The sequence below is a fragment of the Primulina huaijiensis genome, chromosome 11 (assembly GCF_012295235.1).
Source record: "Primulina huaijiensis isolate GDHJ02 chromosome 11, ASM1229523v2, whole genome shotgun sequence".
Lineage (NCBI taxonomy): Eukaryota > Viridiplantae > Streptophyta > Magnoliopsida > Lamiales > Gesneriaceae > Primulina > Primulina huaijiensis.
In genome coordinates, this window is record NC_133316.1 from 20242578 (window position 1) to 20256420 (window position 13843).

At 30.4% G+C, this 13843-nt stretch overlaps 1 protein-coding gene across 4 annotated transcripts in view; it reads right to left on the reverse strand.

Moving 5' to 3' along the window:
- Window positions 1-11453, reverse strand: part of LOC140989045 (COP9 signalosome complex subunit 7-like) — a 16043-nt gene extending 4590 nt beyond the window's left edge. The window contains exons 1-7 of one of the 4 annotated variants that reach the window (XM_073458211.1): window positions 11321-11453; window positions 11041-11226; window positions 9901-9976; window positions 9575-9663; window positions 9294-9383; window positions 8939-8983; window positions 8781-8851 (exon numbers count right to left, since the gene is read on the reverse strand). In XM_073458211.1, coding sequence (XP_073314312.1) covers window positions 8781-8851; window positions 8939-8983; window positions 9294-9383; window positions 9575-9663; window positions 9901-9976; window positions 11041-11199 — 530 coding nt within the window. In that variant the 5' untranslated portion in view covers window positions 11200-11226; window positions 11321-11453. Of the gene's footprint in view, window positions 1-8780; window positions 8852-8938; window positions 8984-9293; window positions 9384-9574; window positions 9664-9900; window positions 9977-11040 lie in introns of all 4 variants that reach the window. The other 3 variants (XM_073458210.1, XM_073458209.1, XM_073458212.1) reach the window with 3 other exon arrangements.
- Between the last annotated feature and the right edge of the window lie 2390 nt (window positions 11454-13843).

Sequence of the window (13843 nt, forward strand, 5' to 3'; positions counted from 1 at the left end):
GACTTGGAAGATTCACCAATTTCAAACACACTGTCTTTGAAGCCTAAGCATTTCTTGTCATCTCTTCCCATCAAAAGTATGGATTCAAGTTTTGATGTGCTCTTATTGAACTTGGACAAGGTTTCAGTTGCCTTTTGAAGCTCATCCTTAGTCTTGCATAGTTCCAAATCTTTTTTGCTCAGAATTACTTCAAGTTTGGCAACCACAGCTTTTAGATCAGTGTTTTCCTTCATAAGAGTAGAATTCAGCTTGTTTCTTTTGGTCCAATCTTCAAACAGCTCTTCATATAGCTTTTGTACACTCTCAAGAGTGATTTCTTCATCATCAGCTTCCAAATCATCATCCGCACTTGAGTTTCCAGAAGTTGTGGATTTTAAACAGATTGATTTTTCGCAGATGTTGCGGCCAGGTGTGGCAACACCTAGGGCAACACCTAAAGGATTCACCTGCAGCCAGCGTCTTTCTGTCAATAATGCAGTCAGAGAGGTATGATTTTCTTCCTCAGTGGGTTTCTCCTCCACATCAGATTCTTCATCGCTTAGGGAAACATTGTAGTCTTTATTTTTTCGCAATCTGTTGGCACATTCATTGGAGTAGTGACCGAAGCCTTTACATTCCCTACACTGCACTGAATCATACCTTTTTGAATTGTATTGTCCCTTGCCTTCATCCCTTGGTTGAAATTGTTGCTTGGCAGGGAGCTTTTGTGGCCTTTCAGCTGCAGGAAGACTTGGAAATTTTGAGGATTGTCCAGCTTTCTTATCTCTGATTCTTTTCAAATAATCTCCAAATTTTTTTTGTGATATAAGCGATTGAATCTTCGCAAAGGTCGGATTCGTTAACTTCTTTGGATATTTGAAGAAGGTCATCATAGGAGTCATTAGAGACTTGAAATGCTATAGTCTTTCCCTTGTCTTTCTTCTGCATATCCATGTTCATTTCAAAGGTGCGGAGTGAACTTATTAATTCTTCCAGTGCCGTTGAAGTTGTGTCTTTAGCTTCATCAATTGCACATATTTTTATGTTGAACCTCTGGGGTAGAGATCTGAGAACTTTGCTGACCAACCTTTCATTCGATATGGGATCACCTAGACTGAAAGCTTCATTCGCAATCTCCCTGAGACGTCGATCATAATCTGTTATAGTTTCGTTTTCTTCCATTCTCAGGTTCTCGAACCTTGAGGTAAGCATTCTCAACTTTGTTCTCCTCACACTTTCCGAGCCTTCACAATGCTTTTGAAGAGTTTCCCATGCATCCTTGGCAGAGGTGCAGTTCGTAATCAAGGTGAACATGTTCATGTCCACAGAAGAGAAGATCGCATTCAGTGCTTTTGAGTTGTGATTCGAACTTTGTACTTCATCAGCAGTCCAGTCACTTTCTGGTTTTATCAGGCTGTCTCCGTCTTCGTCTTCCTTCTTGGGTGGAGTCCATCCATTGATGACACGTTGACATGCTCGTTCATCTATGGATTTTATGTAGTACCTTATTTTTACCTTCCATAAACCGTAGTTAGTACCATCGAGGACCGGTGGTCGAAGTACTGCATTGGTGAGTGATGTGTCCATTTGAATATATCTGTCAATCAAAAACAAAAACAAAAAAAAAACAGAATCAGCACTTAGTATATCAAGTGGAGGCTCTGATACCACTTGTTAGGAATTATGTTGTTTGACAGTTATGAATAAATACGTAAACAACAATTAAAATAGCAAATTTGTGTTTTATCAGAATTAGGTGTTGTGCCAGATGTTACAACATCTCGGACAGCATGCAGCGGAATATTAACTTTTATAACACAAATAGACTTTAAATGAATAAATTGACAAGATTAAATATGCACAAGTATAAATACTTGTGCGGTGCCTTATGGCAAAAATTAATCACTAGAAACCAAATCGTTTACACAAAAACATATCACTAGTGATTTTCACGAAAATCAATTTTCTCAACACTTTGAGAAAATAAAGCTTTCTAAAAACAAATAACCAGAATAAAAACTAAAACAAGAAAGCAAAACGTGATGCCAAAAAAAGAATCCACGAAAACGATCTTCAGGCAACTTCTTCACGGATGTTGTATGCAGATGTTCCCAACACTCAAGGCAACACGTGATCACCACTCTTCAACAAACAGCACGATCCTTGACGAATTATTGCCTTGATATTCTCGGCATGCACAAGTGTGTGTATGACTATTCTCAATGAAGAAGCAGAGAGAGCCACCCAATGATGTCCTTGATCTCTAATTTATAGATGTAGACTTTTATCTCTACAAGGAAACATATATCATAAGAAAAGTAAGAGTTTTATTATAAATAAACTCTATTTAACCATTGATATCATATATCTTTAAATCATTCCAATAAAAACATATATAGACTACTTTTGAATGATTATCTCCTTATCTAAGAAAGACAAAATCACATAAAATAATCTACTCAATCAAATCAACAAGGAAAAATATTTTTAGAGAAATAATTAAAAATCTAGGGAATTATAACAATTAAAGTCGAGAATATTATTTCTCTTCAGAGATAAAATCAAATATCTAGTCACTAACTGATTTCATCTCGGAATCGGCAACAAGGCATTAAACCTCTTCTTCATCACTGCTATTACTGGCACTCTCTGATTTTTATAAATCAGACTCAGAATCCGGCCACTTGCTCTTACTTTCCTCAACCAGTAATGTCTACTTGTCATCCTTATGTCTTTTTTTCCTATGAAATCTTCTGACCTTATCAGCCAACCTATTGTCGTAGTCGGCTATGAAGTGGTCAATTCTTTTGCAATTTAAACATGCATTGTCCGTATCAACTTATTCTTTCTTGTAATGATTTTTTGGACTAGGACTCTGAAAGTTGTCATGATTCTTCCTCAGAAACTTCCCAAATTTCTTCACGAATAATGACATTGCATCATTCAGTTGTTTGTCAGATATTTCTTTGGAAACTGATGACTCGATTGTTGTAGCAATAAGTGCTTTAGTTACTTTTGAAGTTTACCTACCATTAGTCTTCGACTCCAATTCAAACTCATAATTAAGATCTGTGAACAGATCATGAAATTCAATCTTGTTCAGGGCATTTAATTTTCGCATAGCCATGATTTTGGCATCTCATTCTCTTGGGAGTGCCCTCATTACCTTCAAAGCTATTTATTTGTTTTCGTACTTTTTACCTGGAGCAGACAATTCGATTATTATGCCGTTGATTGTTCATAAAATAAGACGTTGATTATCCTGCTTTATCTTGATACTTTCATACTTCTATATGACAACGGATAGATTCTTCTTCTGTGTTTCACAGAGCTGAATTAGCTTATCTCATATATGTTTGGCATTTGACCATATTTTTAATCTTGGTAAATGTGTTCTCATCCAACATTTTGTACAATATTTCGTTAGCCACATTGTCTTAATTGGCTATCTTTTTATCTTTATTGGTTCATTCAATTCTCATTTTTTCAATCATTTGTGGTGTACCTTCTTAAATATAGCAACATTTGTGTTCAGCTTCAAAATCTTCATTGGTCTCTCAGTAATAATGTACCACATATCGTTATCTTGTGCACATAAATGAGAATACATTCTAATCTTCAGTCATCAAAATCTTCTTTGGAAAATCTTGCTGAAAAAGGTCATTATGTGCATAGTGTTCAGAGAAAAAAACTAACCTGCTTTGATACCAATTATTAGAATCGAAAAATTGATTAGAATGAGTGGTTGAATAAACAATCTCACAATATTATCAAAATAATTCGGGTTGGTTAACAATACTTAATTGTAATTCTTGTCGGTTGGGCTTTAGTAAACAAGAAGTTGGACACTGCACTGAAATAAGCACATTGAATCAATTTGTACATAAGTGGCAAGGCTAAGTATCAGTTTGGGCTTAAAAGCTGAAATAATGCAAATACACAGACAAATTTTTCTTGATATTCGAATTTTTGAACAAATTATATGTCATCCCTTCTTCCGTTTCCGAAATAATTCCACTAGAAGACTTTGGCGATTACAACAATTTGCAATAACCCACTTTAGTAGAGCTTATTTTTTGTCTACTGAGACTCTTAGCTATTCTCACAACTTAAACAATCTGTACAATAAGACTATACACTAGCCCAAATGATCCCCAATGATATGATATTAACACTCAAGTGTGTGCTTCAAAATATGAACAATCAGTTGGGCTTTGAAGAACTTAGCAGTTTGGAATACAAAATATTGAGTGTGTGATGTAGAGTCTGAAACATCTTCAAACTGATATATTTATAGGCATGAATTCCAACGTTAAACTTTTTTAATATGATAGTCACTTCAAATATAGAAGTCGTTTTCTATGTGATTGTACATTTTGAAAAATAGTACAATTCGGTAGTGCACATAGACTCTGATGAATAATGGATTAAATAGTTGTTATGTACGAAAAATATCTCATATGTTATCATCAACTGAGCTTTGATCCTTAAACGAATGTTCTGGAAACTTTCAGAAATGTCCGTTGAATTTTCCTGACTGATTCAATTTTGATGATTCAATTCCCATAGATTAATCAATAAGTCTTGAATTAGTTACTTTCGATAATCAGTTACCTTCCAAAATTCTGTTGTAGCACCCAACTCGGGATATAAGCCTCAAGGAATGCCACATTCCCTGACAATACTATGTGTGGGAATATCGTCCCATTTTGAAGTATCACAAGCAATAACAGGTCGTTTAAACTAATTAAAAGTTTATTTGTTGAAGCAATTTATAAAAATTAATAAAAGTTATAACATGTTTTTACAAGAAGAACTAACATAAAAGAAACATATAGTGATGAAGGTGACAATAATCTATCTATTATCTATTACTACTATAAATATATGAGTTTGAATTGTGAATTTACATCTATGTCCTTATCTTCATTAAATAATATTCATTAATACATGTCATTTTGATGTCTTTATCTTCATTAAATAATATTCATTAATACATGTCATTTTGTTTGTTTTGTTTTCTTATATCAATTAATGAAATCTAAACTAAATTAAAGAAAAATAAAATTTAGAGTCTATTACTATTATATATATATAAGTTTGAATTGTGAATTTACATCTACGTCCTTATCTTTATTAAATAATAATCATTAATACATGTCATTTTGTTTGTTTTGTTTTCTTATATCAATTAATGAAATCTAAACTAAATTGAAGAAAAATAAATTTTAGAGAAAAATAAAATTTAGAGCATATATAAGCTACCAACAATAATATTCATTAATATATGTCATTTGTTTTGTTTTGTTTTCTTATATCAATTAATGAAATCTAAACTAAATTGAAGAAAAATAAAATTTAGAGCATATATAAGCTACCAACTTTCAGAATGAAAATTTTAGTTATCATTTTTTAGAATGAAATTTAATTTATTTTCCATTTTTTAGAATGACATTTTCACTCCATTTTTTTTAAAAACAATATATGTTTTTATTGAAATTTAAAATAATAGTAATAATAAATTTTCTAAAAAAACTTATATCTTTAATTAAATTCAAAATGATAACAATAATAAATATAAGTTTTTTGTTTGTTTTTTTAAAATTGTGATGTTACTGTCTTGTCCACAAATTGTTGGTTGTTGAGATATTTTGGTAATCACTGAAAATCGAGTTTCAAATTTGATATTTGAATTGTGTTTTTGGATTCCTGACAATATGTTCATCAACATATTATTTTTAAGTTATTTTTATCAGTATCTTGAGAGGTAAACACATTTATTACAATATGTAAATATTATAATCTGTTTAAATTAATATTCACTTTCATGTTTGACATGTTATGAGTCTTGGCCAAATGAAGAACAATAAATTCAAGCAAACAAATACATAAAGTCTGGGGCGAAATCAGAATTATGTGGTAGCGAGAATTAAAATATAAATGAATATATTTTTAGTGAATTTATCGATGTTAAGATGCATAAAAAAAACTTATATAATAACGTATAAAATTTTTGTGATGAAATTTGCACTTCATTTTTTAAAAAAAACTTATATATTTAATGAAATTCAAAATGATAACAATAATAAATATATGTTTTTTTTTCCTAGCTATTAATGAATTCTAAAATAAATTAAAAAAATGAAATTTAACTATCATATTTTAGAACGAAAAATTTGGCTACCATTTTTTAGAATGAAATTTAAATTTATCTTCTATTTTTTGGAATGAAATTTGCACTCAATTTTTTTTATAAAAATATATATCTTTAATAAAATTTAAAAGAACAATAATAATAAATACAAGTTTTGGTTTGTTCTCTCATCTATTAGTAGATTTTAAAAATAAATTGAAAAAAAATTAAAATTCAGTCGCAACTTATTGGATTGAAATTGGCACTCTATGTTTTTTTAAAAAAACTACATCTTTAATGAAATTTAAAATAAATAGAAGAATAATGAAATTTACATTCCATTTTTTTTAAAATGAACTATTTTCTTATTTTAAAAATAATTATTTTTGTTTTATTTATCTCTTTTTTTTGTTAGAATAAAAATGAAGTTTATGTTTTTGTTCAAAATTTTATAGTTCTCTAGACGGTATCAAGTAAAAATAATCTCTAAGATGAGTTGACATATTTTATTAATTACTGTTAATACATTTAAAATAAATCAAAGAAAAATGAAGTTTACACTCTTGTTCAAAATTTTATAGTTCTCCAATTTTTGAGTAGGTCTTCTGTGAGACGGTTTGATGGATATATATCCCTGATACGGGTCAACCCAATCATTTCTAGATTGAAAAACAATGTTTTTTCATTATTCAGGTCGGATATGGATATGTTTCACAAAATTGACTCACGAAACAACCTCATAGGAGTTTCTGTGCCAATTTATTTTTAACTTGAGTAAATTAATATCCATGAATAATGTAAATAATAATATTTATTACATGTTTCTTTGTTTGTTTATTTGTTTTTTCCATCTAATAATCAATAAATTCTAAAATAAATTGAAGAAAAATGAAATTTAGCCACCAATTTTTGGAATGAAATTTAAATTTAGCCTTCATTTTTTAGAATGAAATTTACACTCTATTTTTTAAAAAACATTTATATATATATATATTTAAAGAAATTTAAAATAATAAAAATAAATACATGTTTTATTGTTTGTTTTTCTAAGCTATTAATGAATTCTAAAATAAATTGAAAAAATGAAACGTAACCACATTTTTTGAAATGAAATTTATACTCTATTTTTTTTAAAAAAAATCTATATATTTAATAGTATTTAAAATAAATAGAAGAATAATAAAATTTACGCTCCATTTTTTAAAAATGAATTATATCCTTATTTAAAAAATAATTATTTTTGTTTGATTTCTCTCCTTTTTCTTTTTATTTAATTTATGAACTCCATCTTAATTTTTTTTGGATGTCATCTTCGTTTGATTTCTTTTGTTCATTAATTAATGAATTTAAAATAAATCGAATGAAAATGAAATATATATTTTTGTTAAAAATTTTATAGTTCTCTAATTTTGAGTAGGGGTTCTGTGAGCTGGTATCATGGATATATATCTTTAAGATAGGTTGACTCGTCCATTTTCGGAGTAAAAACAATGTCTTTTCATGATTCGAGTCGGATAGGAGACATGTTTCACAAAATTGACCTGTGAAACAACCTCAAATTAGTTTTTGTGCCATTTTTTTATTTTTAACTTGAGTAAATTAGCATCCATGAATAACGTATATTGTGTGAATTTACTTGTATGTTCTTATTTTCGTTATATAGTATTAATAAATACATCATTTTTTTTTGTTTTTCAGATATTAATGAATTTTACAATAAATTAAAGAAAAATGAAATTTTATTTTGGAGTAAAATTTACAATCCATTTTTTTTAAAAAAAATTATATCTTTAATAGAATTTAAAATAAGAAACACAATTTCTGTAGTACACACATGAACTTCCTAAGAGTTCATCGATCTCAGTACTACTCTCACTCATGCACGCTTAATCCAACAAAATTGAATGATAGTTAAAGATTAATCTTTTAGTTCAAACATTTCTTGACCTTCAGGTCAAATGTTATATTTGTTATCTAAAGCAAGACTTTTATTTCTTATAATTGTGATACACCATGCAAAGCCATATACAAAGCTAATTGTGAACATAATGAGAATTGCACTGACCATAAAACTTTATGCATGAAAAACTCAAATAATTGTTTGGTGCAATGAGAGAACACTTCAAAAGAATGAAAACGAGCTTAAATTGATTTTACGTGTAATAATTACTCTTATATACATCAAAGTGATAGAAAATGAGGAAAAAGAATGAATTCAAATATTTTTTATGTGAAACAAATTAGTCTTACATCATAGTTATTCAAAATGATTTATAAGATTTTAAATTTTTTTATGTTTTTTAAATAATTTTTTTGTTCGAAAAATAAAAGTTTTTAAAAATATTACAATTATCTTCATGTTTTATCTCTGTCAAATTTCCTTCGATGAATATTTGTAGAACTTGTAGCTACTTTTTCAATGACGTGATTTATGTATAGAACTTTATAATTTCAAAATATATCATGAGAAATTCAGAAATTATGGTTGTTGTATGTTCCATCTTTGTATGTTCCACACGTGCAACGCACGTACATGTCTTCTAGTATATATATATATATACAAGTGTGTGTGTGTATATCAATCTATATTAAGAAACTCAAGCAGTAAAAGATGCATAGGTACCAACAAAATCAATAAAAATTTAACCCTCTCAGGAAGAAATATTACCAATTTTCCAGCGTTCTGATCATGCCACCCAATTGTCCAGGTCTAAGATCCCTCCCTGCTGCAAATTGCACCTACAAGCTCACACAAACATTAGATTAGCAATTAATTATCGCTAAATGAGCGATCTGTACTGGAGGTTAAAAAACTATAATATTGACCTCAAAGCATCGTCGCAACTGGTCCAGCTTTCCTCTGACTATCCCCTGTTCATACGAGCAACAAAAATTAGTATGTAATATACAAAAAATTCTTCAAAATAAATGTCTTTGTCTACTTTACTGTCAATATCATGGGTCTGTTATTAAATATATGAAATATGAAGCATATAAATTTAAAAGGTAATATAATGAACAAGATGGATAACTTGTGCAAAGGAAACAAAACATTGCAAACAAACAATGCAAAAATACATTTTTTTTTAAAGCAAACCCGTTATCTTAAGGAACCAAAGGTCCAAAACTTAAAGAGTCAATGTATTGGTCGGTCAGGTGTGAATAGCGAAACGAAACCTACCACATACATACAGTCGTTAATGAGAAAATCCTCCAATTCACGAACATTGGCAACATCCATCTCCTGCATCAATGTATCATATGGCAATACCTGTCCAAAGGCCAAAAATGATTATGCTAGCAAACAATTACAAAAGACAGGAAAGTCAAAGACCAGTCTTAACCAGTACCAAATAAAAAGGAATCAAGAACATAAGCACGCCATCAAATCTCCCAAATTTTCAACCAACACACAACGGCGCAACCATAGGCGAGCCCACTAGAAAAAAGAAGTCATAGAACCTTGTTTGCATCTGCCAAAGTGAGCACTGTCAGCTGCTTTAGCTTGAGGACTTGCTCCGGAACCAGTTGTGGAAGCCTGCTAGCATCACCTGCAGCACAACTAATTTGTATAACTAATCCTTGGATAAATCACCAAGCCGCGTCATTCAACATTATATCTAACATTAACAGTTCTATGCACAACAAAGACATTTTGAGATTTGAGAAACCACATAAGTCCAAACAATATTATAACCACGGATAATTTTACTGATTAATTTAGGCAAATCTGAGACATAAAAGTGAAAACCAGAGAAATTTGATAATTTAACAGATTGGTCACTTACTTTTATATTCACTCCATGTACCATATGCAAACATCCGCAGCAAACCAAGGAAAATAATATTCTCAGTTCCTTCAAGCTGCACATTGGTCCAAATATTAAGAAATATTGACAAATAAACAGCATTTCTTCAGAAGTTTCAATACCAAGGAAAAAGTTCAAATAGCCGACAAGTTGTACATATTAACAAGAAAGAAGCAAAAGATTTATAACGATTGCTCTCAACTTTTGTTTGATACCATTGACAATTACTTAATCTTTTAGATAGCAACGTGTGAAACTTACTTGAGCATTTCATACAAAATATAATGTTTGCACTGCCTAGCTTTACAAACTATTATCTTTCAGCATATTTTGGAATTTGGAGTAAGATAAAAATTTATGACTTAAAAAATTGGGAAACATAAGGCTGGAAACTTTGCAACTCCAGACTGAATGACGACCCATATCATAGAATAAGTCAAGAAAACCATTTAAATTCCAATATCCATTGACAAAGGGATTAATAGAAGTATCACTCCAAAAGGCAAAAGGTTAATATACGTATAAGGGAAACAAGCCTACAAAGGTACACAACAAGCGAATCGAATGAAATACTCATATATCAGTAAAATAAAAGGCCTCAGTTGCAGTCTTAAAAGAAAGCATCTCAGACAACAAACAAATCTGTCACCAAAAAGATTCCAGACCATCCTCCATCAATCGGTACTGAAAGTTTTTTATGATTATATAATAAGTCACACTAACATAAGCCCCCAAAAGAGAAAATCACATAAGCCCAAAAGCTTAACTTTGACCGTGCTACTCTGCAAAGAATTATGGTTAGACCCATTCAAGATGAGGATTTCCCCCACTAAATCAATCACTTTAGGTAAAAATCTAGCACCTAATACCTCAGCCAACTGAAATGATTTTGAGAGCATATCTCTACTAGCAATCCCATCAGCTCGCACGACCACGATACTGTCCCAAAATAATTAAAAAAGTATGAAAACACATACGAGCTCTTCAACAACCTAAATTACTAAAACTACGAGCGTCATCGAAATCATAACCCAGAAGATCTCACATGCCGCAAGAATACGTCTAAATTTCACACATCAGGAAACAAAATCAATCGAACGCACGCACGTAGTGTAATACCTCGATGATGCTAGGTACTGAAAGAATCTCGGAGAAAGCAAAGAGGGCTGGGTGAGAGGTGGCCTCCACAATCACATTAGCCAGTGCCGAGCCCTTCAGATTCGACGCCTGCTTCACAAAGTAGTCTATATGCTCCGCTTGCTTTTGTTCAATGTCCATTTTTTTTTTTTTTCAGATTTCAAATGACTACTGATCCAATAACAGAAGTTGCAAGAAAATTACAAATAACTATGAAAATTATTGGTAACCACTTTTAATCTAGGGTTTTGGTGATCTCTACCAGTGACTAGCAACTTGGAGAGGTCATTGGAGTCCCTCTTCCCTTGGATTTGGTGCGTCAAGGGGTTCTGCAGTTTGCTTGATGATACACGATACACTTGTTTCTTTTTTTGGAGATACTTTGATGAGAGGAAGCTGGTGTCACATGTTGATGTAAGCATTAATAATTTTGTTATATGATGTTAAATTAATATTTAATTTAATAATTTGGTATTTAAAAATATAATCACGCATAAATAAATTTTTTTTCTAAATTTTCGAAAATTTTATGATTTTTCTAAATATTTATTTTATTTAAAAAAAATTAAAAGTTGGGTAATTTCTTGTCGTAGATCTGCAACAATATTAATTATTCAAACTAGCGATTTTCTCATATGTCGTCTCTGAAATCAAGATCTAAAGTATCTTTTTTAACCACATGTATCTAAGTTTTCAATGACATACTCCTATTTCTACTCTTTCTATTTCATATTGTGGTCGTATTTGGTATCTTCTTCACATTACCAAATCAATGTTAGACGTTTCTTTCTAATCTTATCCTACATGGGTTACACCTAAATAATTCATAATATTTTCATTCATAATTCTATCCTTGCACTTTTTTGTCACACTTCCATATTAACATTTGCATATCTGTTATAGTCATCTTGTGCATATTTACTTTTGTAGTGACCCGACACTTCGGGGCATAAAAGATCGTTAATCGAACTATAATCTTATAACTTTTTTTTTTCAATGTCGCATACATCCTTCTTCTTTGGGTTTTAATTTAATTTGGAGATATTGAAATCTATTGATGATGGTATCTTGTACTCATGTCTCATTCTTCAAAAATCTTTAATAAATGATGGGCGCTCTGATGTTGATGGTTCATATTTATGTCTGGAACTAAAGTTGTTTGGGCACTCTGTACCCAAAGATGCAAAAAAAGTGATTGATGTGCTGAATTATTTGAAAAAAATTAATGGTTGTTATCCAAATATATATATTGCTTATCGAGTTTTCCTTACTATGCTAGTTACCAATTGCATCAACCGAAATGACTTTTTGTCAAATTCAAACTTATCTCCGATCATCTATGTCAAAATAAAAAATAAATGACTTGGTTATATTATCTATCTGAAAAAAATAGTTGTGAAAGTTAATTATGAAAACTTAATCAATATATACTTTCGCTTCCAAAAATTCAAGGCGAGCAACATTCAAAGGAATATGTATTAGTTCGGGAACATGAATTTTATATTTTGTTTGAAATATCGTCTTGGTTTTTTTAGTATTTTCTAATGATATATTATTTTAGATAATATATTTTTTCTATTTGTTATTTCTAAAATTAATGTTATACATACTATTATATTTACGTCAATGAGAAATATATGAATATCAAGCTTTGAAAGCACCATTTATCGTTCTCGCCTCGGACCTCAAAATCCCAGGTCCAGCGCTGAGTGCCACATTACGAGAAAATACCTAACTTTAATAATGAATCATTTATGGAAGATCAGTTTATATGTACATAGTGACTATTAAAATGCGAAAATAAACATTAATTATCTAATTCATAGCTAACACATAATATAAAATAAAATAAATGCACATTGGCATTGGGAAATTTAAATCAAGACTTTTAAAATTAAATTTAAAAATTAGTTTCGGGGGTTATAAATATATTTGAAAAATGAATTACGGGGCCAAATTTAGTGTTGGGGTTTTTAGGGTGAAAATCAAACTTTTCATTNTAAATAGATCTGAAACTATTTTAATCCGGTTTGTCTGAATTTGTTACCAGAAATGGTTCAAGACATGTTTCATAGAACTATATTAGGTAACACGTATGATACATATAAATGGATAATTAATAAATTAATTAAAATTGACATGAGATTTATATATAGTTTGTTTAGATACATAATTTAATTTCAAGATCGTTTTCATAGAACTATATTAGGTAACACGTATAATACATATATATGGATAATTAATAAATTAATTAAAAATTGATATGAGACTTATATATAGTTTGTTTAGATACATAAATTTTTTATCAAAAAACTTGATTTCAATTTGATCTCGATCTGGTCCAATCCGATTTCAATCAAATTTAGTTCAATTTCGGTTTTCGACTGAGTTACACTCCTGATCCAATGAATTCGGAACCAATACAATATGAGGAAATTCTGGATTGGTTTGGTTTCATCACATGACTATCCGGAACTGGTTCAATCTATTCAGGAACCTATTTGACCCGGTCTTGTAACATGCGTACCTCCAGCCAATGTTCAAGGGTGGCTCACAAGCTTACAAATGTTGGATTGTTGCAAATAATAAGGCTCATTGTTACTTGTTAGGGCCGATGAATGAAGTGCTTAGAGCTAAGCATGAAGCCTTCGGGGCTGTAAGAGATTGTGGAATCTGTGCAGATGTAACAAACTTGTCATGGAGTTGTGGAAACGCTTTTGCATTGTAATATGAAGAATGGTTCTTCAGTTAGTGAGATGCGATGAAAATGATTAATCATTGTGTT